The sequence below is a fragment of the Xenopus tropicalis genome, chromosome 2 (genome assembly GCF_000004195.4).
Source record: "Xenopus tropicalis strain Nigerian chromosome 2, UCB_Xtro_10.0, whole genome shotgun sequence".
Classification (NCBI taxonomy): Eukaryota; Metazoa; Chordata; class Amphibia; order Anura; family Pipidae; genus Xenopus; species Xenopus tropicalis.
The window spans coordinates 133171066-133196582 of NC_030678.2; the positions used below are offsets into that span (position 1 = coordinate 133171066).

At 37.4% G+C, this 25517-nt stretch overlaps 1 protein-coding gene across 5 annotated transcripts in view; it reads right to left on the reverse strand.

Annotated features, from left to right (window-relative positions):
* The window catches only part of enox1 (ecto-NOX disulfide-thiol exchanger 1), a 163964-nt gene that overhangs the window by 94176 nt on the left and 44271 nt on the right, over window positions 1–25517 (reverse strand). For 3 of the 5 annotated variants that reach the window (XM_031897130.1, XM_031897126.1, XM_031897128.1), the window contains exon 3: window positions 25263–25400. In XM_031897130.1, coding sequence (XP_031752990.1) covers window positions 25263–25400 — 138 coding nt within the window. The remainder of the gene's footprint in view (window positions 1–25262; window positions 25401–25517) is intronic. The other 2 variants (XM_031897127.1, XM_031897129.1) reach the window with 1 other exon arrangement.

The window sequence follows — 25517 nt, forward strand, 5'->3', positions numbered from 1 at the left end:
TCCCCCATGTAGCATTAGCCTTATGAACTATGGCAAAATTAGACATTATCATCATTCTGACACAATGTATTTTTAAGAGTGCAAACACACAGTTGCCTTCAACGTGAACAAATAAATCAGTTTTTTATCAGTACCTTTATTTTAAGGCGGACGGCATGAAACACAGTGGCAAGCACTTACATTAGAAATGGCCAGACTTCTTCTTTTAATACACTATATATTACATATGCTAGTTTAAACCTGCTTGATTGCTTTGAATTACTTGCAGACAGACAGCTTGCTTTTAAGTACAGAAAAATGAAATAGTGCATATTAACTCATTTTTTCCAGAATCCCAGTCTTTGATGTTGTTGAGTTTCATCTTTTTTAGAGAAGGAGTTCCCCCAGTTCTTTATATCTGTCACTGCAGGGGAAGAATTACATCCCTTGTAAAAAGACTAAAACCGCATAAAGGATGGGGTAAAAAAGTTAACACATGTAACTTCACAATATATATATATTTTGCTTCAGGGACTGCCAGGTGATCACAATGACATCTCTTTTCACTGACAGGAATCCCTTAGTTCAGAAACAAAAGAAAGTGCCAGAGGGTAAGTAAATAGAATGCACTGAAATAAAGATGGCTCTTGGCTTACAGGAACATATCATACAGAATGATGGAAGCACAAATGTATAAGATAAATGTCTACTAATCTAGGGGTACTATATATGAGAGAATATTTTTTTTATCAATGGGATGTTAAGTGATCAAGAAAATTGATGGATGGATGGATTGGTGGATTAATGAATGATGTTAGTCTTGATAGTACAGATAGTAATGTTACAACATAGTGGATTTGTTTTACAGTCGGTATTGATAAACTGATATCCCTAGCAGGGCAAATGCTGTGAAGCACATTTATAAAACTCTTACAACATGGCAAATTAAATATAATTATTCCTTAACACTTTGGTATATAAAGTGAAAGGATCCCTTGTGCCAACCAAAAAGAAAGTATATTCCATTGTCAGTAGCACTAAAGTGGAAAGAGAAAATGGCAGGGCCCATTCAGAGATCTTTCAGTACACTTGTAAATAGGGATGCACCGAATCCTGGCGTTTTTTCAAGGATTCGGTTTTGGCCAGATCTGCGGTCCTGGCTGAACCCAATTCTAATTAGCATAAATTAGCATATACTAATTAGAATTCGGAAAGGGTTAAATGGACAGTGAAAATTTTTTCCCGACGTGCACTTTTTAACCCCTTCCAATCCTAATCAGCATATGCTAATTAGGATTCGGTTCGGGATTCAGCCGCATCCTGCTGGGTGGGTTCAGAGGTTCGGCCGAACCCAAAAAAGTGGGCTCTGTGCATCCCTACTTGTAAATCATTCTGGTGCTCTTTTGTTTTGATACATAAGGGGGTGTCGTCAATTGGAAGAGTTGCTTCTCCCAGCCTGCTAAAATGTATATGAATTTCAGAGTATATTTATTATATATATTTTATATAAGGTTAATATATTATATGCAGTTCAGCAGTGAGATGTTCTCAATATATTAGTTGTTGCCCCTTTTTTTATTCAAGCTTCCTTTAGAGAAGGGCTTTAGGAAAGAAAATAGACATAATTGCCAACTTCACCCTAAATGGCCTTCAGACTGTCACCAACCCCTGAGCAGAGACACATTTGTTTACCAAAAAAATGTAACCCCACCTAGGATCACAATGGAGGGATTTAAAACTCTCAATGATAACACAAAAAGATCCATTTAGATATAGTTTGCATTTGGAGGGGTATTGGTTATAAAAAGAGGGAGTTTCAAACTTAAACGTTTTTAATGGCAGTAAAACTAATTTGAGCTTAAGGCTCATTGATGACATTGCTACATTACGGAGAGATTTTTGATTATAAATGAATCAAACGAATAATCTCCATTCACATCATTAACATCTAATTATTTGAATGACTATAAGCTGGGCAGAGCATCATGGGCTTCTTAGTTATTCTTACCAGCCAGTATCATCCTTTTAAGGCTGGGATCAGGCAAGTGAGAAAGTTGCCAAAAAATGCATACCGTAGCAGGGGCATCTGCAGCTACCTAAATAAGGGTAGCTAAATTGTTGCTACAGTAAGAAGTGCTGGTTACCAACATAGTTGCAGTTACAGCATATTGCAATGTGCTTAGGCAGGATGTGAGGCAGAATGCTCTGACCTATTACAGCTATATAAATAAGGTCTTGTTGAGCAAGAATACTCTATTATATACTGGTATGTTAGGTGGCTTAATTGCTGTGGCTCAGGTCTTCATATATGCCATTCCCATTAGAGGCAAAATAGGGGCCTGTAATTAAGGAGATGACATGCTGTATTCATCTTTACAGCACCCTTAACCCAAGTATTGCAATCACTTATTTGAATGCTATACTTGTCTAATTTGTCTATACTAAATGTATCTATAAATACTATATCTGTATACTATATTGTGTTTCTGATTTCAGCCCACTCCATAAAAAGAAGCTTTTAGGGGGCCTGGCATTTGCAGCCCCCCTCCCTTGCTATAATTTAGCCTTTCTATTGTCTGGGCCTATTCTAAATGTGAGCTTTGAGGGTGATTTAAGAAGCAGCATAGGTAAACTAATAATATAATATTTTGATTTGTTTTATACAATCTTATCTTTAAGATCCAGATGTTCCAATAAATAATTACATGACTGGATCATTTAATCAGAATGCCATTTTTTCTGCTTTAATAGGTTTTCTAATTGAAATAATAAAAGTTTTCACTTCTGATATCATCTACCAATTGAATTCTGAATCCCCCTTCACCTTCCAACACACTGACATAAAAAAGTGGATTAACAGATCAAAAATGCAAGAAACTGAAGAAATGAAATAGTGCTTTTTGATTTAAGCTTCAGAACTTGTTACATTTCAGCCCTTCATGCATCTTAATTATTTTTCCTTTATTTTATAAAACACAATTTCTGAACCCACATAAAACAAAGGAGCATTGTTATTTGGGATTCATATATTAGCATTGCCTAATGCAATTCTCCAAAGACAGGCCAAAGTAATATAAAGCCTCCTTGCTTTTAGCCATTATATGCATCTGAATTTTACTTCTCTGAAATTCTTTCCCCAGGGTCTGTTGAATTTCAGCTGAGTTCTCCTTCATTTTGTGAACTGAATGCGTAACAAGCACAGCTACTGCTTATGTTCAATAGAGCTAAGTCTTACAATAATGCAGATATAAAGACATCCAAACATTTTATGGATGCTTTTTGATATATGGCGTATTGTGTACATTATATACAGATAACAAAAGAGCTCCAAAGACCATATTTATCGGTTTAAAGATCTTTAGCTTTAGAATAAATTCATTGAAAACATATTACTTGAATGGAAGATGTTTTAAATCATAATAGACCATGTATAGCGTTTGCTCAGGTGTTTACAACTATGAATCAACCTGAAGTTATAACCACATAATAATAATCATTACTATATATATATATATATATATATATATATATATATATGATGATGGGGCCACAATGGCGTAAGATATTACTTGAATGGCTTGACAGGCCTGTCAATGACTTCTCAATAAACCTTCATTTTTTTGCCTCTGAACTTGCTGGTGAAAATGCGGCTAGTTTTATCACTTTGTACACACTATTCTGACAGTTATAGTTCAGCAAAAACTTTTGTTGCACATTGGGACTGATTGGGAGGTAGGATACTTTTCCTCTATAGGGTCTAATGACTCTGGTATGCTATTCTACTCTTCAGTGAACTGTTCCAGATCCAGACGGCAGAACCTGCCACACTTGGTGCGCTTTAGAGTGCATTAATATATTCTCTCTGGGATGCTTACAAACAATGGTGCATGCACAAATTTGGCTTCATAAATGTTCGAAAACCTTATGTGCTTGGCTGTCTAAAGAATATGTGGGAGTTAGCTACTCTATTTGCAACTGTTTATATGTATGTATGTAGTTTTTTGTTTATGTCTTACACTGGTGTTTGCTTTTTTCTAGCCTAATACACATGTTTGTTTACAGTGGTTGCTATGACAACCAGGGTTTTTTGGCACCACACTTGGTGGAGGGTATTTAGCACATTTGTGTTGGTCACAGTCTGGTTTGTTATCCTTGAGAAAGAGCACAGTTGGTGTTCGAAACATCTAATTTTTTTCAATAAAGTATTCCGGTTGAGTGTGGTACTATGCTTTTCCATTTAACATATTTACCAGCACCCAGGCAAGTTGCTACATTAGTTTAGGGAGTGCTCCTCTATGGTTCTTCTTATATATACTCCCATTATTTCAAGCTACAGTCACGTTATCCTAGTTATGGCCAATAAAATGTGACAAAAATAATATAATGTATTATTGATAATATAGTTGATTAGAATTGATAATAAAATAATTAATTGTGTATTATGAATATAAATTGGTAATAAAATAATATACAATTAAGTATTGATAATATAATTTAGAATAACAATAATATAATTTAGAGAGTCAGCAGGCTAATATAAAAGCAGCTAAAAATTTGATCAGGTGCCAGTTTTTTTTAGTTTAAAATCTGTACAGTATGGATTTTGGCAAAACTTATTTTTGGAGAACTTCTCTTCCTATTTCTAACTACAAAATGTATCTAACATTGTGCTAGCTCCTGGCAGTCTCAAAATACTTGAATATACAATCTAGGGGAAATGGAAAATTCATATACAGACAGAAGGCAAACCAGTGCTGGGTTTTCATCCTGAAGGATAACTGACCAAGATATACATATGATAAGCAACTGAATAAGGCAGTTGAAGTAAATTGATTGCCCCCCAAAACCCTACTGAGTTTGCTAAACTATATGAACACATATGTAATGTATTTCATAAATAAGGCTTATATGACTAATCTAAGGAAATGTGTCAATATTACTGGCAAAGTAAAGGCACAATCTTCTTTCTGTAGAAAAATAACCCCTAAGATTTCCCAGCCCATTGTTACCTGCAATCGGGATACCCAGAGAGAGCAGCAGGAGCAGCTTTGGTTCCTTTTCTCACACTATGCACAGACGAAGTTTGAGTGCACCACCCACATATGCTGTAATTTGCAGTGCAACTACTAGACACTAATGTCGGGTAGATAAATTAGTAATTTGCAAACAAAATCAAAAGGAAACAAAAAAACCCATGCTTGCACCTACTTGAGAAAGCAGAATTAGGTCCTGTAAAATAGACCAGACACCAAACAGAAATCCCATAAGGTTAAAAACCCTGCTCTGAGACATTAGTTTAGTCATGTGTGGACCTACAGTGGATATAAAAAGTCTACACACTCCTGGTAAAATGTCAGGTTCCTGTGCTGTACAAAAATGAGACAAAGATAAATAATTTCAGAACTTTTTCCACCTTTAATGTGACCTATGTGTGTAGACTTTTGATATCCACTGTATTACTGCAGAGTCATTAGGTGAGCAACTAAACTAATCTAGGGCAAGGTGGGCTCAGCCTCACCTCTATCCCTGCCTCACTAAGGAAAAGTACATCACTAGAACAGTAAAACACTATTCTCCCCTGGTGTTCTTCTAGCCCTCAAGTGTATTGCTGGCTCTGTATTGTGCAGTTGCTCACACCTCAGTCACATCTGCTGCCACTAAGTACCATTCAATCACTATTCAGCAGTAACAAAGTTACAACAAAAGTACCACCCTCAGAGGGAAACTCCTGACGCACATTTCCCTCATAAAAAAAGGCACCAAGTGGCTATCATTATGGCTTTAAATGCATACAGCCACACCTTTTCTGCTGGAGACTGCCAATCGGAGTCACAAATAGCTTAGTTTAAAATGACGGGCCAATGGATAGTCAGTAACTTAAATAACAGACTAACCTGCACTTTGTGTGCAGGGAGAAGTGACCTCCCCTTCTTTCCTAATTTGCTATCAGTAAGGTAGTGTAGAAAATTCACAACAAAGCTATGACAGTTATCTACAATGATGCTGCATATAATGCTGCATATATTGATCAGGTTGCAGATCATAGTTCGAAATATCCATCCACATACAAGTATTTAATTAGGCTATGTATTTATTAAAAGTTATGTTAAAGAAAAATGAATATGTGTAGAACAGACCATAATCCCTGATGATGTGCCATATCACAACTGGGCTTCCCAATTACTGTATAGAAAACAGAAAGGGTGATACATATCTCATAAAATAAATCAGATAAATACATTGAGGGCACTGCTCTCATTTAATCCTTGAGATATCCACTCACTTTCTTTCTCAAGTAATATTTGGTCTATGTTGCCCCCCCCCCCCCCCATAAAAATAAATTGGCCTTCTATAATCCAAAATTTGTAAGGCTTCTTGGATTGCCATTATGAGCTGTCAATTTATTCTGTATTATTATTATTATTAACATTATTATTAGCATGTTCAGTATTGACATGTTCATGTTCAGTAACATGATGACACTAGGCTGAAAGAGGTATCATCCTTTCATATACTGGAGTACAAATCTATACAGTACACTGACCTATTATATAACCAAGTCGCCTTCAGACCCATGTGACAGACACAACCAGCTCTCTGCAGGCAGAAGCCTAAAGCTATATGGGAGTGTTGACTCCAGTAAGCACTGGTGGGCAGGGGGTGAAGGGAATTTTTTTTTACAGAAAGATAAATGTGGCCACGCTGGAACTTGAGTGAAATGTATATAATGTAACACTGGCACAACAAGGCAGTTATAAGCCTGGTAAGCCCTGCGCGTTTATTAAGTGCAAGCCATGTAAAGTTTCGGGGCAAGCCCTTTCGTCAGACTTGGAACTTGAAGGTGCCAGTCCCCTTATTGTGCTTGGAATATAGATTCTGAAACTTTAAGCCTTCCCTGACCCCTTGGCTCGACTATTCTTTGGCCTATGGATGGTAATTGCTGTTTTGTCAGTCTGTTTTCAGGTAAAACTGAATAACTGCTGCAGAAAGTCACAGAACCCGAAAGGTTATGCAAATACTGCTTGATGTCTGGGTTTGTGCTGAGCTACCTAACTAATGATAGTCTCAAGCAATGGAAATGTAGATTTATATTTGGGATGCAGTCACAGTTCTAGTTTTATTGCTTGTATAGTCCTGCAATTCTTTTAACTATCCCTTTCTTTTGCAATGAGACAATTAAGTTGTTGGGGTTTTTTTTGTTTTGTTTTTACTCCAATGACCTGGGTAATATAAACATTAAATTGTGAGATATTGATTAAGACTCTTCTTGATTTGTTTAGCTATAAAAGAAAACATAACTATTTTAGCAGGGTACTGGAGAATAACATTAATTAACTAGAAAGCTCAGCTGGAGCAACAGAAATGTTCTGAGACTCAGATTTTCTGAAGACATTCTTTTTCATTTAAAGAATACTACCATCCAGTCAAATTGCTACTTTTAGTATTTCCATTTTTCCATTTAGTATTTCCATTTTTCCACTAAATTATTTTTCTGATGGATTCTGCTACTAAAGGTATTTATGTTTCACAAAACTGCATATACTTAATCTACTTGGAATTTTGGAATTTCTTATTCTAAATTGGTAACAACCAAGGCTGGGGTTGGATAAGCTAATGTATAGAGTATTTGACAAGGCTGTACTGGAGCCCATTTGGCAGTTCAACATTTGTATGTATATATGTATAACTATATTTATAAAGCGCTACAAAGATATGCAGCGCTGTACAATCTTACAATACACAAAATTACACACAGAAAGTACAAGTATTATAATAAATACAATAAATAAGTATACCGCCAAGTGGTATAATACACAGTAGGAAGGAGGTCCCTGCCCTGTAAAGCTTACAATATAAGTGGTTGGATAACATACAGGTACAAATAGGAAGGCAAGAGTGCACAAGGTATTGGCATTGGCAACAAAAAGTAATGTTTTAGAGCTCCAGAAGTTACACTATAAGACTACTCTTCAAATATTAATGTACATTAAAAGTTACCTATAGCTCATGTTGATAATTTTTCGCTGATAGGGCTGCTTTTGTAAGTAATTGTTACTTGAAGTTCCTAAACCTGACTATTTTGCCAATCTGACTGTCCCTTCTCAGTCTGTCAGTTATAGCTTCTAATGCTAACTGCCTACTGCTGCACAAATATGGCAGCTCCCTCATAGAGGAACACAGGGCATAAGGTATCACAGATAACTTGGCGCCTAGTCATATTAAAGGGCCCCAGGACCTTAAAGTGATACTCACACCAAAAAACTACTCTTCAAAATATGAATGTATATTAAAAGTTCCCTATAGGTCATGCTGATCGTGTTTTGCTGATAGGGGTGATTTTGTAAATAATTGTTACTTGAAGTTCCCAAACCTGACTGTTCTGCCAACCTGACTGTCCCTTCTCGGCCTGTTAGTTACAGCTTCTAATGCTAACGGCCTACTGCTGCACAAACATGGCAGCCCCCTCATAGAGGGACACGGGGGATCAGACAGGCAATATACAAACATTAGTCAAATATTTTTAAGGTAAAATTATAAATAACATGCAAAAACAGTATTATGATAGATGTAAAAAAGTGTTAATTTCTGGTGTCAGTATCTCTTTAAGATATAAAATAATATGACATGATTTTCCACTGTTTTTGTTACCACTGCTCTATTTTATTTGATACTTACTACAGGTATTCATGCATGGAAAGCAAAGGCATCAATGTGTTCATAGCAAAACAACATGCAACACATTAGCTGACCTTGCATATCTTTCAAGTGTTTCTATTTAAATGCTAAATATACACAAGTAGCCCCATATTTATCCTATGTGTGCACATCAGAAAACAGGGCTTTCTTGATATGCTCATATTTTAAACATCAGCAGATTCATTTACAACCATCGTGCAAGATGCACGATGGACTTTGCCCCTGAGATTTGTACATGCCACCTAGAGGTGCAACCCTTTGTGCTTGCAGAATGAAGAAGTTTATGTATGCAGCAACTGCCTAACTTCTCCCTTTATTCGCCATCTTTTTATATCTTGCCCCAGGTGTCACACAGTTTGCCTTCTATAGCCCTGCCTCTCATACCTTCCCTGCTTGCCCTGGGGGAACCTTGATCACAAATGTTCAAAAAGCTTATGTATTAGCCATGTAACAGATGTATAGCTGCTTTAGGCTTATTTCTGTTTTCCATCCAACTGACTTTTTTTCTTATAACAACAAGAAACTTAAATGACTTCCACACAAATCAACCCTCCCAACATTTTGCTTAATCTATCTTAATGTTTCTAGTTTATATAACAAGACAAGTAAACTTTAATATGCAGTAAGGACTTATCAAAATGCAAAAGTTTGAATTCCCAAGGCTGATACAGCTTTAAGCTCTGAATCTTATTGCATCGCAGCAGAATTCAATCAATACCCTGTATGTGGTTTCAGTTCACTTAACCTGGAAGGAACAATTACTATTCAGAGTCAAATGCTTTGTCAGAAATATGTTCTCTGTCATTCAAACTTTCTTTTCTACTTCCTTTACACTTCAATGAGGTTCCCTCCACACTGGCTTACTTTGAAGCCTTCTGGAATTTTTTCACATTCATGTCACAAGTCTCCGGCTGCTAAGGAAAGGATCTGTTACATGGTAATGTTTTTATAATCCCAAGGCACTTGTTGGCAGACTAAATATTCCTAAGGTTTAAATTTTAAAACCATTCCTGTTATGAAGCTAATGTCTTGCATGGCCATGCACAAAATCTGCATTAAAGTAGAGGTGAACAACTGAACAATATACATGCTCCCCCTGTTCTACTTTACAACTTCCTGACAGGGATGGGAAAATGGCATATACTCTAAAAACATGGCACCTGGAGCCCTCTTAAAGATATACTGACACCAGAAACTAAACCTTTTTCACATCTATCATAACATTGTCTTTGCATGCTATTTATAATTTTGCTGTAAAAGTATTTGCCTGAAGCTTTTACATTCCCTATCAGATCCCCCATGTCCCTCTGTGAGGGGGCTGCCATATTTGTGCAGCAGGAGTCTGTTAGCATTAGAAGCTGTAACTGACAGGCTGAGAAGGGACAGTCAGGTTGGCAAAACAGTCAGGTTTAGGGACTTCAAGTAACAATTACTTACAAAAGAAAAACTGTCAGTGAAAAATGATCAACATGACCTATGGATAACTTTTAATGTACATTAATATTTTGAAGAGTAGTTTTTTAGTGTCAGTATCACTTTAATCTAGGGAGAGCTAAGTGAACCTAATTCAACATATACAGTTCATGTAAACGAGTGTTCTAGTGTTTTTAATGGTCTTTTTAGTTGTTTGTTTAGGCTCATAATACTTTGCATACAATATATAGCTGGATATTTAATTATTTTAGACAATGTTTCACTTTAGTCTAATATTAATTAATATTATAGCCATATATGTCCATTCTATCACTGTAAGAAGAGAGAATGGTTGTCAAGGCAACCAGTACCAGCATTGGTTTGTTCCATTCTGTTATTTAAAGGGACAGTCAGAGAAGGATTTTTAATAAGGCTTCAGGAGGCTAAGCCTCCCCAGACCTGTTTGTCTAAAAAAAAAAAAGATTTTGGATGGGAAAGCTTGAGATGGGGTCTGTGCACTAGGCACTGTTAGGGAGTAGGTGTGATTGATGTTTAACCAGGCTGATTGTACTGGCATTCAGGTAAAAAGACAAAACAGTCGCTGATCCTCCATTTGCTTTGCATTGTGTGTGGGGATTGTTGGATATTTACATTATATCTGAACTCATCCTGGATAGTTGCTTTTGGGTTGCAAGGAGTTATTGGCACATACAATAAATACTAGGGGTCCCTCATGTAAAACAGTGCAGCAGCAGCAGACTGCGTACCTGGGAGTTCCTGTATAAGGCAGTGTGTGCTAAAGGGGTGTAGCGTGCAGTATGACTGAAGCTCTTGTAATAGTTGCCATCAGCGTTGCCTCTTATAAAGTCACCAAAATCCAGTCACAATGGTTCTTCTGAACTTATTCAGTTGATGTTTGCTGAAACTCATAAAGATGTGAAAATGGTACAATTGTGACTGGATCACACTTTCACATAATTATGAATACTTGAAATAAAAATCACCCTCCGCCTATGGGGACACTAATCTAGTTTTTTTGTTGTACTTGGTCAATGGAAATATTAAAAGGCAAAATATAATTATATATTTTTTTCTGCTATAAATTTTTGGCTTTCCCTTTGATTACCATGTTTTGCCTTCTTCCTTTAAGCTTCCTTATCTTCTTTCAAAGGTTTCTGTTTAATATTCTCAGACATTATTGGGGTATGACCTATGGGAGGAAGCCCATGAATATTGTAGAGCTGACTAGCAGGAAATTAAAAAGGCAATGACCAGACAAAGGAGGAACAGCCAGTACAGAGAAATACCATAAAACAATGTCTAACAGGATTTAACTCTAGAGATTTTCAGACTATGATGAAGAGCCCAAGGGTCAGGAATTTAATGCAAAACATTGTCATTGATACTATGATGGTTTCATAGAGTTCTCAGGTTTTGTTTCTAAAGTATGTGTTTAATTCGTTTTTCTATAGCACCCATTAATTTTATGGCGCATGACTGGATATGCACACTGCATTGCATATTTATTATTACTGCATTTGCATTTAAAAATGAAATAGCTTTTATGTCCCACTATGACGATATCATCCTATAAATATGGTAACAGAGAAGCAATAGTAAGAGTTAATGCTGTACCAAATGAAGTTAGACTAATTGCCATAACTATCAGTCAGATCACATTGCATGGAACAGAACTATAGCTGTTTGGGTACAAGTCTATTTTACATTTAGACAGGAACAAATAACAATGAAATAGATTGTGTCACCTTTAAATTTATGTTAAAGGACACCTGGCATATATAAAAAGCTTTGCTTTTAAAATTGGTTTAACATATATATCCTGACTATGTTAACCCAACATTACTGTTTAGTGTAACTTTGTCTCAGTGTAAGTTTGTCTAAGTTAAGTTTTGTCTAAGTTTTGTCTTAGCACAGTGGGCCTGGTGGGTGCTTTCTTGTGCTCCTTGATGTCCTCTTCCCAATGATCTTGTACCGTGACCATGAGCAGCTGAAGCCAATTCAGATCATGCTTTAACTGTGCATGTTTCTGTTCAGCAAATACAGAGAAGAGAACTGGCTGTGTTACTCTGGTTTTTGTGACCAGGTAAAATAAATGGGGCAGTATTAGGCGTCCCCAGTGGTGTTGTTCTGGATGGAGGCCTCTGTAGGAGGCCTGGGGATCTAACAAGGCTTTCATACACCATTTTCTATCTAAAGCTTATCTCATTTTCCAATTTACAGAGTGTACAGTAAGAGCATATCACATTTATACAGCTGTGTAAAAAAGCAACACAGATATACAGTATTGTGCACCACGTTTTACATAGCCATAGCATATTTAATATACAGTACCCAGGGTCTAGTAAATTTGCATAGAAACCAGCTTTGCTAATAAACTTGAATAACACCCATGCATTCATGGAGGCATTGCGCTGTGGGGCTGCCTTTAATCATTACAGACTGGGCTTCTGGTTAAAATAAAAGTAAAAACAGATGGTGTAAAATAGAGAGAGATGCTAGAAGGAACAGTTTCAGGCTGCTAAAAAAACTCTTGGGAGAACGTTCATCTTCCTGGAGGACAGTGATCTCAAACACAAGGCAAAGTAACACTGGGGAGGCTCCAGAAGACAAAGGTGAATGTGCTGTAATGGCCCACAGGTCATAGATCCGGTCCATCTTAAAATCTGTGGCACTATTGAAACTTGCAGTAAAACATCTGACTATTCTAAACGACCTAGGTCAATTCTGCCTGGAAGAATGGAGCCAAACCACTCCTGAACACAGTGCAAAGCTGGAACATACCAGCCCCCAAAAGACTTACAGCTGTTATTGCAGCACAAGCTGGCTTTACAAAAAAATCAGGTTTGGGGACTGAATGTTTATGCAAATAGCATATTTTGGTTTATTTTTCTTAATATTTTCTAGCATAAAACAATGTCACATTATAAAACTAATTTTGAGCTTCAATGCTCTGAAATAAAAATATTACAGTGAACAAAATTTTAGTGTAGGATTTGATATTCAGTAAAATGGAAGGGCTGCTCAAGTGTCTAAATACTTTTGCAAGGCAATGTGTATAGAAATTCTATTAGTAGCTTTTGGTAGCAAATGTAATAGAACCATAATGTGTAGCTTAGAATCTGTTACAGCTTTGTAAAAATAATCTCAGATGCATTATGGTAGTAAAAGTAATCTGATAAAATGGTCTTCAGCCATTTTCTGAACACCATGTCATCAGCTGATGTTAAACACTGCATTCTAACTTTATGATCTTTTGGTATTGTAGAGGGTTGAACCCACTGTCAGGGCATTATAACTTCATTTGCTTTAGTCCTTAACAGTATCATTCTGCCCAAACTGCTTGACTGTTGTACTTGGGACAAATTAAGACTGGCACTTTCAACGATTACCTCCCACTTGTAAGTATATTTTACTGTGTGCTGGCAACGAATGCCCTGGGATGAGCTTGAAATGCAAAAATATTCTTTGGGAACATATTACTTTAAAGGCACAAATTCCTTTTACATATAACATATAAGAGCTCAGTACCAAACTACAAGTGCAGCTTTGGTCACACAAATATGACCGCAAGCAAATTGGAGCCATTCATTAAAAGTACTTGCATCTACAGCTGCTTCTTGAACGTAGGCTCCTATGCACCAAATAGTATGTTCATATAAAGCACATGCAATGTGTCTGTTGACGATATGGAATCATGGAGCTACTGCCCCCTTGCAGGAGGCAGAATTATGCACACATCATTTTGATGGCAAAAATTCCTGCCCAAACATAAGAATGCTACTAATGACTGCACTGGTGAATGAGAAGTTTTCTTTAGCCGCCTAAGGCAAAAATCTGTGGGATGTGACCACTGTTCCAAAAGGAAGTAGCCATAAACTAGAATGAATATCTGTGGAGATGGTGGGTAGTTTTGAATAGACATAAAGTAATATTTTATATACAGTTGAACTGGAGAGTCAGAGAGATTAATGGATACATTCCCACATTCTATTGGGCTTTCATTCCCTTATTTCTCTAGACTGCAATGTATGAATTTAGCCATGACTATGAAGGCATTTTTAATTTGTGAAGAACTATCTTTCTCTCATATGGTTATATATCATATTTTGGCTAACAAGAGAACAGGGTGTGAGCAGCCGTTATATGCAGAAGATAACAAATACTACCCTTCATTGAGCAGCATATGAAGGGCCATGATTCCGCCAGCACCTTGGTGCCTTGATGTATAGTATACAACGCCATCTCACACTTCCAGGCAACTCCCATTTTGCTCAGTGACCTCTGTGGAACCCATTTACCTGTATCGCATAAATTTCTATTGCAACTAGAAATTGGTACTCGCACACAGTAATAAACAAAAAGACTGTGGCAGAATAACATGTACTAAAATAATTACACAGAGACATGGAAAGTAATGTTTATAGCTTGTTAGCATAAACGTCTTATAACCTGTGCAAGGTGCAAAGCATTATAATATTTTGTATCCGTAGGTTGCATCATGTAACATTAGAGAACTGCATTTTCATTGAAAAGAAGCAACACTGTGCATAAAACAAATATATATATTATAAAAGAAAATGCTGTTTAGAGGAGCCTTTTCATATATATTTAAGCCAGATATATTTATTTTCCTTGAAAGACTATCACAATACAAATAACAGCTTTTCAAAAGATAAAAAAAGTTTCCATTTTCAGTCTGTGAGATTTTGTATGCTACTGTAAGAATAATTCCAAACAGGATATACGTCCTTTTCCAGGAATGTACAAAGAGCCACACAGTCGCCTTCAAAACAGTTATCAGCGAATATGTCAAGTACTTTAGATAAAAATGATATTTACAATGGATTACAGCAACACGGTACTAAATGATACTGTGTGTATAGTTTTTTTTCCATTTCATGCCATTGTTATCTGAATGTGATTTTTATTTTTGCTAGTAATAATACATTGCCTCTAATAACAATAAATGAATCCAAGTTTTCTATTGGGGTTCAGTAAGGGTTAACTGCCCTAATCCCTACATACAGTGAGAGCAGCAGTTGTAGGTATGAAGAGTGTGAGAAAAAGCTTAATAATGCATTACATTTACCAAATGACTAGGCAAGCAGTGTAGGAAAAGCGAGCTTTAAATCTTAAAGGAAAGAACTGGCCTGGGCAATACATCATAGAAACAGTAGCAGTAATCATCATTCAACAATCATTCAGATAGCTTTCTGGTTTATAGGATTAGTGACCAAAATGGATGGTAAATGCCAGTGATGAGGAAAATATTAAAGGGGGCACATGACATAACTCATAAGGTTGTAGGCAATAAAGAACACTATAGAATACTAGTGTAAATATGGGCTAAAATTATCATTATCTTTATAAATGACTCCTGTATTGGAGCTCAACATAAATCCTCTCTGGTCGCTTCCTGTGTTTTAAATAATTGGTGGGTGAGTCCTAATGGTCCTTGCACAGTAGGAAGTGGGTAGCCAATCAGAGCACTGTTTTCAGACAGGCAACAATTGCTGCAGTTCCCTATCAGGTGCTGAACTTTTCACCTCCCTTGCAATGTTTTTTATACCAAATGTCCCCTTTAAACCATTCCAAAAAACACTATTAAGACTAACTATATACTTAGGGGTTATTTACTAATCCACGAACGTCCGAATGCGCTTTTTTCGTAACTTTTTCGCAAATTTGTCGCAAATTTTTCGAGCGCTCAATACGAAAAAGTCGCGACAATTCGCGAAAGTCGTAATGGCTATGCAAAAGTCGCGACAATTCACTAAAGTCGTAATGGCTATGCAAAAGTCGCGACAATTCACGAAAGCCGTAATGGCTATGCAAAAGTCGCGACAATTCAAGAAAGTCATAATGGCTATGAAAAGTCGCGACAATTCGCGCAAGTCGTAACGGCTATGAAATAGTTGCAATGGTGATGAAAAAATCGCAAAGAATACGAAAAAGTCACAAAATGTTCGTTTCCAATCCGATTTTTTCCCATTCGGGATTCGGATTCGTGGATTAGTAAATCAGCCCCTTAGTATAGACTTATCAGTTAAATAACTTTAAGGCAAACTTACTTTACTATTGGTTTGGCTGTTACAGTGTTCCTTTACTTCATACCCAAGGGAGTAATAAAACTTTACATTTTGAATGGTGGGATTAAATTCATTTTTTACCCCAAGGAATGTGATAAAACCACAGGGATAACCCTCATGTTTTTCCAAAACAACATTTTTACCTGTATAAAATGCCTATCAGGCTATCTGCGACCATCAGAACAATATCTGTAATATTATTAAAGGAACAGTAACTCCAAAAAATTAAATAGCTTTACAGTAATAAAAATATAATGCACTGTTGCCCTGCACTGGTAAAACTGGTGTGTTTGCTACAGTAACACTACTATAATTTATATAATAAGCTGCTGTGTAGCCATGGGGGCAGCAAATCAAGCTGGAAAAAATGAGAAAAGGCACAGATTACATAGCAGATAACAGATAAATTCTGTAGAATACAATAGTGTTTATCTGTTATCTGCTATGTGCCTGTGCCTTTTCTCCTTTGAATGGCTGCCTCCATGGCTACATAGCAGCTTATTTATATAAATTATAGTAGACTTTCTGGAGTAAACATACAGCTTTTACCAGTGCAGGGCAGCAGCACATTATATTTTAGTTACTTTTATACACTTTCATTTTTTGGTGTTACTGTTCCTTTAAGCATGTAGACACAGGGTAATACTAACAGACAGCTGATTTGGAAACCGCGCACATCTCAGACAAACTATGGAGGACAGAAAAATATATTTGGTTATATGAAATACAAACTTTAGGCTCAGATTTTTAAAAATGATTTCCCTTTTTATCTGTAATAATTAATCAGTACCTTGTACTCAGTGCTAATTAAGCTGCATAAATCCATACAAGTGGAAAAACAATCCTAATGGGTTTATGTAATATTTAAATAATGTTTAAGAGGCTTGGGGACCTAAATTACAGAAAACCACCAGGACCCAAACATTCCAGATAATAGATTCCATTCCTGTACTTTTTTAATATAAAAATTTAGATACAATGCAGCCAAATGCCCAAAGAAATGCATGTTACTTGGCTTTTATGCCTTATAATCAAGACCCGAAGGGTCACTATAATAATATAATTATTCTTGGAGGACTCAACTAATCTCATAAAGTATTCTACCCATAAATCAAGCATTATATTATTTTGACAGATAGACATTTTGATCAGCCTTCATATTAACCAGTAATCAGTTTCGGAATCAATATTGCTTGATTCCTTAGGCAAAGCCACAGTTAAAAAAATTCAGAATAGACCAGAATAATAGAGGGGGCCATCGACTCATATGTATTGCAGATTGGCATAGAAAAAATATTTGTGTACACACAGTCTGCTGTGTAAGTAAAAATAACTGAACAATAAACAGGATGAATAAAAATGAATATTGTAGGTGTTTTAGAATATACCAACGATGCCCAAATTCTGCACATACATAAACTGCACATAAATTATGCACCAGATGAGGCAATGTAAACAAATTTACATGGCAAAATACACCCCTTATTTTGGTTTCTTTAACTCTCTTTTAACTTGCCATATTAAGATTAATAGTGTACAGTTTTATATTACAAAATCTAACACTATTGATATTCTGTCTATTAACTGTTATCCCTTGTTCTTAGTGTATTTTGCATTTATATTGCTGTTATCGATTAAAAAATGCATTTACTATAAAAATCAAAATAGAACAATAGGGGGGTTGAATGTGTAGTTGGCATCTTTATAGAATGGGTCACATAATATCACTTGATATCTTACTGGTGATATAAATAGGATATCTGCAGGCTGAAACAGCAGGAAGGCAGAGTTGAAAGGAAAGTATTGGAGACAGGGGGAGGATTAAACCATGCACTGCGGGGTCTGTGTGGCTTTTCTACAGCTGCTCCGGTTTCCTCTCACAATCCAGAAATGTAATGAAAGGCAGGTTAATTTGCTAAGGGTGTACCCCATGTGTCCATGACTTAAGGTGGCCATACACGTGGCGATCCGACGATGTTTCGTACGACCATCGGTCGCACGAAACATCGTAAGATCCGCCACACACCATTCAGGGCTGAATCGGCAGGTAAGGAGGTAGAAACAATAGGATTTCTACCTCCTTCTGCCGATTCAGCTCTGAAGGGAGAATTTTGGTCAGGCGCCTTCTATGGCGCCCGATCAAAATTTTCAAACTTGTCCGATCGGCGAGTCGTCCGATATCGGCAGCTTCCTGCGATATCGGTCGAATGACTTAGATTGTAAGCTCCAGAGGGGCAGGGACTGGTGGAAATCATATAAAATCTCTGTACCATGTTGTATAATATGACAGAGCTACATAAAAAAGCATAATAATAATTCACCCCCACCTTTGCCATGTTTATACAGGACACATTAATCTCTTACAGGGACTACTGATAGCTTTCCTAACAAGGAAGGTGCACCTGATTGTATCAAGTGTGAATAATACAAATTGACAGTATTTTTTGGTAATAGAAACACTTTCTGCGAGTGGTACATATGAGACTCAGATACAATGTTTATCAACATCATTCATCTTCACTGTCTCCAGCAATAAAAACATTGTAGAGTCCCATGAATATGATTACTTTCTGCATCTGCAGTATGACTTTGGCCCAAAAAGAGAATTAATCACTACTGATGGTACACAATACTGATGTTCTCACTGTGATTTTTGACATTCAATTTCTGAGCTGATTCACTTTATGCCTGATTCTCTCTCTTTCCCTCCATATATTAACTAAAGTGATGTAGTATTTTCCCTGCTGAAAATACAGAAAATATCAGGCAGTGTATGCAAAGGGTACAGCATAATCCTGCCATTACAGTTTCTTGGTGTTTGATGGCTTGCTCCAATTACTACACCTCACTATTACTACTGGAAACAGCTATTAGAGACCAAGCTGATCTGATTATCTACTTAAGCAATATATATATATATATACAGGATGTGTCTCCTACAAGATACTTAACAGCAGTGCTGTCCAACTTCTCTGGTGCCGAGGGCCAGAATTTCTCTAGAATATATAGTGTAGGGCAGCTAATGGAAGCCATTTGACCACTCCCCTTTTTTAAACTGCACCCACTTTAAACCACACCCATGTTATCACAAGATCATGCCCACATAAATGGTGGTAGCGCAGCAAAAACTCAGATGGTTAGTGCTAACTGCCTCCCCTGTGGAAAGCACAGCAACCCCCAGCATATAATTACACACCCTAGGGACCATTTAATGGCTATTTCCAACTACTAACAAACTCCCAGAACAAACCTCGGCCAGGTTCACCTCCAAAAATCAGCATAGGGCAGACAGAGCATGGCACACACAGGCAGCTAAGGGCAGACAGCCTCTGTGTGCCATGCAGTACAGGGGATTACATGTTTAAACAATACAGGGGGATTACAGCCTGAATCTGAGGTGTGATTCATGCAGGGGGCCAGTTAATCTCAATATTGATACCATTTAAAATTACACAAAGATAAGCTATCAAAGCAGCCAGACAGGTGGGGGGGGGGGGCTGCCAGTTGGACACCACTGCCTTACAGACATTATCACTATACAGAGCTCCTTCCCACTTAACTTATTTAAAAGGGTATCTAAACCCTAAAAGCAAATTGGTGTAAATCTATTTAGACTGGTCCTCTGATAGTGATAAAAAGGTCACTGATAGTGATAAAAAGGATAAGAGCGATGTTGCACCTATTTTTGTAACTACCTACAGCAATCAGTTTTATAGAATTAGAAAGGTGATAGACAATTTAATACCTGTTTTATATAATGATCCACAACTAGCACAGATCTTACAAGGGGGCTGTAGGTTTGTGGCACGAAAAGCTCCCACTTTGGGCAATGTTCTCTCTCCCACTTTGTGGAGATCACAACCTACTAAACCCACTTGGTTGGCTACAAAAGGTACATACATCTGTGGCGCGCGTAGATGTATCACTTGTACGTATGTGAAACGGTCCACCACTTTCCAGAGTTCGGTTACGGGCAGATCTGATAAAGTGTTTATGCAAATTGCAATACACAGTATGTTGTATACCTGTTAACCTGCTTAAGTTGTAAAATTCAGTATGTTGGCTGTACAATCCGTTCTTTAAAAAGTACACATTGTTTCAAAGAGTAGTAACAGTCCTATTGCAAGGCACTTTACACAATGTTGCGAGGCTGATCCTTCCTTTTTACAGATTCAAGTTATTGACAGGGTTTTCCCTGATGAAAGAGGTTCAAATATGCATGATAGACTGTTGCGTCTTGAGGTGAAATGGATCTTTATTTTGGGCACTCGGCATCCTACTGGTTTGAATTCTGTTTTTGATATCAGTTGCTATGTTTGACATAATTAACCTGAAATTTAATGACTTTATTCATTGTTTCTTACTTTAATCACTTTGATTTTATTAAGGTCATCGCTGTGGGGTATTATGACTTTTATCTCATGTGCTTATATATTTATTATTGATTCAATTTTACTGTGTAACTTTGTGTGGCTTGCTACATTGAACTTGATTGTATCGAATTTTCTCCAACTGTTTAAGAGTTAAATGGGCTGTACTGATGTCCTGCTCATCATCGTTATGTCACTATTTAAATGTTTTCTTGCTTGTGTTTGTTATGCCTATGATTAAGTGTATATTTACACGAAACGCGTCAGGCATATTGTTTTTAAATGGAGTAATAAAAATCGAGTTTTAAGCAAGCCGCTGTGTCCGGTGCATTTGGAGCCCTTTTGCATATGCGTGATTTTGCCTTCCCCAGCTACAGGTTCAGGGCTCTGAGCACCTGAACCACTTCTGAACAACGGTGAGTTCTTTGCATTTAGGATTTCACATTGTGAGAGCTGATATGATGGTGTTGGGAATTTGACCTAGATCAACTGTGAGACAGATCCGGGGTTTATACACCCGGATCTCTCTTTTGTATTTGGTACGTTTTATTTACTTGATTTCCTGACATTTGAGACATTTAGGTTAAATTAATTGAGCCATTTCTAAGTTTAGGTTACTACCATTTCTTAGTTTGTAGTTTAGACTGGTCCTCTGAGCAACTTTGTAATTACATTTATTTTCTTTTTAAAGTGGTTTGCGAAATATTCACAGTTGTAGACAGTTTTACATTGCTAGACAGGCTTGGCTCAAAAGTTCTCTCTGAAGGCCCAGAGTATCAGCGACTCTAATTGCTTTAGTACTTTGTATACACTTCCTGGATGAAGTTAACCCTAGCATTGCTGACTCCCAGTTAAGCCAAAATCCTCTTACTGTGGTAATATCTTAGGAACCGTTAACAATTAGAGATGCAGCGAACTGTTCGCCGGCGAACTAATTCGCGCGAACATCGGGTGTTCGCGAGTTTGGAAGTTTTCGCATATGTTCGCAATTTGGGTTCGTGTGGCGTTTTTCCGCTGCGTTTTTTCTCGGCCTAAAAATGCCGCACAAGCCACACATGGCGTTTTTCAGCAAATCCCGTTTCCATGGTGCTAATAGTGCGAAATAGCAAAAAACGCAGCGTATTTCCGCTAGGTCTGCAAGCTGCCTTTGCGGTTTTGCGCAACGCTGTGTCAACAAAGTATTTTTCAGAGAAATTTTTGCCCTTGATCCCCCTCCTGCATGCCACTGTCCTGGTCGTTGCACCCTTTCAACAACTTTAAAATCAGTTTTCTGGCCAGAAATGGCTTTTCTAGGTTTTAAAGTTCGCCTTCCCATTGAAGTCTATGGGGTTCGCGAATATTCACACTTTTTGGCGTAAGTTTGCGAACGCATTCGCGAACTTTTTTTTTGAGGTTCGCTACATCCCTATTAACAATAGAAAATGAACGTAGATTGCAAAGTCCTCACAGAAAAACCTTTATTAAATTTACACCAATTCATGTTTTGGGTTAAGATCCCCTTAAGTTTCCTGTCACATTCTTTCAACTTTTTTCTTTCTTACTGATCTTCCTATTCCTCCACTAATCTCCCTTTGTCTATTACTTTCTCTTCTTTCCTCCATATTCTTTTTCCTGTGGTGTCCTCCTTTCCTTCTTCCGACTCCACATAGCAATGGTGCTTTTTGTATTATTTTGGAACGCCTAAGACTAAACGAATATATTGCTCCATTCTATTTGGTGTGGTGGTTACTCATAAAACATGTATGGTCTTATTTATGAATGCAGCTTAATTAACGCTTATGCAAAAACAGATGCAATTGTTACGCATGCCGATGCCATTCATTAAAAGTTTTTGTGTCCAAAGACACTTTTTGGGGTTCCATATAGCACTCACACTCGGCACCAGTGTGTCCAACCCTCCTCCTCTGCTAAATTGTGTGCTTATTGATATAGGGGAACCTTGGAACTACTGCCACCGTCTAGCTGGCAGTAATACCAGGGTTCCCTTTGCGGCTTGCAGCAATAGGAACAGCAGATCTACAGTGAATAACATGCAAATGTCATTATAACATCAAGCACCGGAATGATGCAATCTCCACTTGCATCCAGTTTGTCGATGCGCGCAACTGTGATTGCATTTGTTTTGCTGTGGCTGCAACTCGCCCACAATGATTGAATAGGGGAAAACTGCTGCAATGTGGGTCAGAAATATGAGCCCTGTAAAAAGCCTGGAAGATTTATCCTATAAAGTGGAAGGTAACTACACTATTCCCCATTTACTTAAAATGAATAATGATAAAAATATGAAAATGACTTGTAGTTGCTGCTAAGTTATGCTGAGAAAGAACAAATGGGGAGGTTACTGGAGGACACATTCCTAGAGCAAACTGTAGTCCTGAATCATGTAATGTCTTCCAGTTCAGCCAAGTTGTAAGTTTAATAGAAAACAAATTTGACTTATTTGTATTTTTTATTTTTTCATTTAAATCTTTAACACATAAAAAAATAGTCATCTGACTTCTGCGTGAAATTGTACAGCCTGAGTTTTTAAGATCTATTCTCACACTCCTTATATTTTCCACAGAAAATAACAGTTTCCTACGACTGAGATGCATAATAGTACAGTATACTGGTACAAAACCATTCTGTAAGCAAGAGAATAAAGAGAGGGGGCGCTTACTGAGACTTCATTCCCTACACACCAGTCAAACAGCCATCTATTTTTAACCTACTAACACAGTTGTACAAATGAAACCTACAATTACTTTCTTTGCAAAAGCTGCTTTAGCGTGTGGCTAAAGAATGTTCCCGACCACTTTACACATTATTTTTAGAATTTTGAGGATGTAATTATTTCAAGTCAAAGTTACAGAAACTGTGCTAATTGCTTACACAACACAGAAGTACAGTAACTGTCATTTCTTACAGATCTATACAGTCTAGAGCTACACACCTAGGAGATGCTTTAGTCAAAGAACTAGAATTTTTATAATTATATATATATATATATATATATATATAATATGCTGGAATAGCTGTAGAGAGAGTCCGCACTCACAGGTCTTAAGAAAATATAGAAGTTTTATTCAAATCAACATCTAACGTTTCGGCTGCATCCACAGCCTTTCTTTGAGAAAGGCTGTGGATGCAGCCGAAACGTTAGATGTTGATTTGAATAAAACTTCTATATTTTCTTAAGACCTGTGAGTGCGGACTCTCTCTACAGCTATTCCATCTATTATTTTGGGACTGCACCCAGGCTCCCTTGGACCTACTTATACGTGAGTGCCTGTCTTCTTGCTATATATATATGCTGTATATATTTAAGAAGTAAATATAAGTTTAAGCTCAGTTGTGGGTTTCTATGGCTGGGATGTGAGCCCAGTAGGCTCTTTCCTCCATCACTACTATTTGAGTCTCCTGTGTCCTCATAAGAAATATGGATCCAAGCCATGAATTATTATCAGTGACATTAGTGTGCAGGCAAGGGCCAAATGGGGGTCAGGAAGAGCGGACAAATCTGGCAGTACCCACATTAGAATCAGTGAATAGTACAGGTAAAGTACAGGTAGTAAAGAAAATCTTAAAGACCAGAGAGAACTGCTCCCCATTCTGATGGTTCTGGTTTCATGTAGCTGTTGCCTATATAAGTTTTCAGTTCTTCATAGTGTGAATTTCACAGGTATCTATTTTTTCTGATACCACTAAGAACACTGTTTTAAATATGGGCTTTGATGTCTTCCTAATCCTGCCAGCGGTGCTTTACCAACCTGTTTGGCTGTTGGCTTCATTCAAATCCACAAGAAAACAAATGGAATAACACCAAGGACACCACAAGGGAAAGAGCAAGGGAGACTACAGGCTCTAGACTCAGTCCAACACTTTTCTTCTGCTGTACCCAACACTGATTTGTCCTGCTGTAGTACAGGTACTCAGGCATGTTTTTGCAAGAAACTGAAGTGCCTTCAGAATAATGTGGTATAAAAAAGTTTAAAATCTAGTATGTAAAACAAAAGTTCACCTTCGGAAGTACTGCAGAGAGGCTTTAGCCATCCATTACCAAACATGTAAGAGACATATATAGATATTTGTTTTGTTTTCTGGCTTAGAACATTTCATCCCCAGAGACTGAGATTAATTTATAGCACGCAGCTCTGCACTCTGTAATGAATACACTGGGCATAATGTAACCGTCTATGTTGTATCTTCTGGAAAAATGGGGATGTTTGGTCACAATTTATTTTCCTGCGCTCTTTAATGTAATTTATCTTGTAAGTCACTGGGAAGGGGAGAAAAGCTATTTAATGTGCGTAGTTTAGCAGCACAAAATAAATGTTAATTAAGGGGAAAAAATGCGCGCCTTCCTTTGCAAAGCACTGGGTTTATTTTAATCCCTTGTTATCTGTATGTGCTTTCACGCCAGCACACACAGCTACACACTCCAGAACCTGGCAGGAGGTTTCAGCCAATGCATGTGTTATTTTCTGCTAGGCAGTAAGAAAATGCTGCTATAAAGGGCTAATCACCTTCCCCACATCCTCCCTTCTCACCAGCTAAGGGTCTCCCCTTTCTCAACAAGCAAGCCCCCTGATATACAGTACATTGCTTTTCATACCTCAGTGGGTTGAGTTTATTGTTATATCCAAGTGAATAAGGTTGCACATATTATGACCTTAGACACTTTAATGTCTTTATTCAAGCTGGAAAGACTCACCTGATACAAGCTGTTGTCCAGCAAGTCCTACAGGCACCATCCCAAGGTTGTTCATTGCTGTGGCCCAAGCTGTGGGGTCTGTGACTGACATAGTGAGGTGTGTAGCATCGATAGCTATACTCCCAAGAGCATCCGCTGCTGAACAATTAAATAAAATAAGCAATACAATACTTATTCGGATCTTGAGAGTAAAACTCATTCTACAGATGGCCAGCTACAGAAAATAAATCCCTCAGTGCATACTATTATAGCATG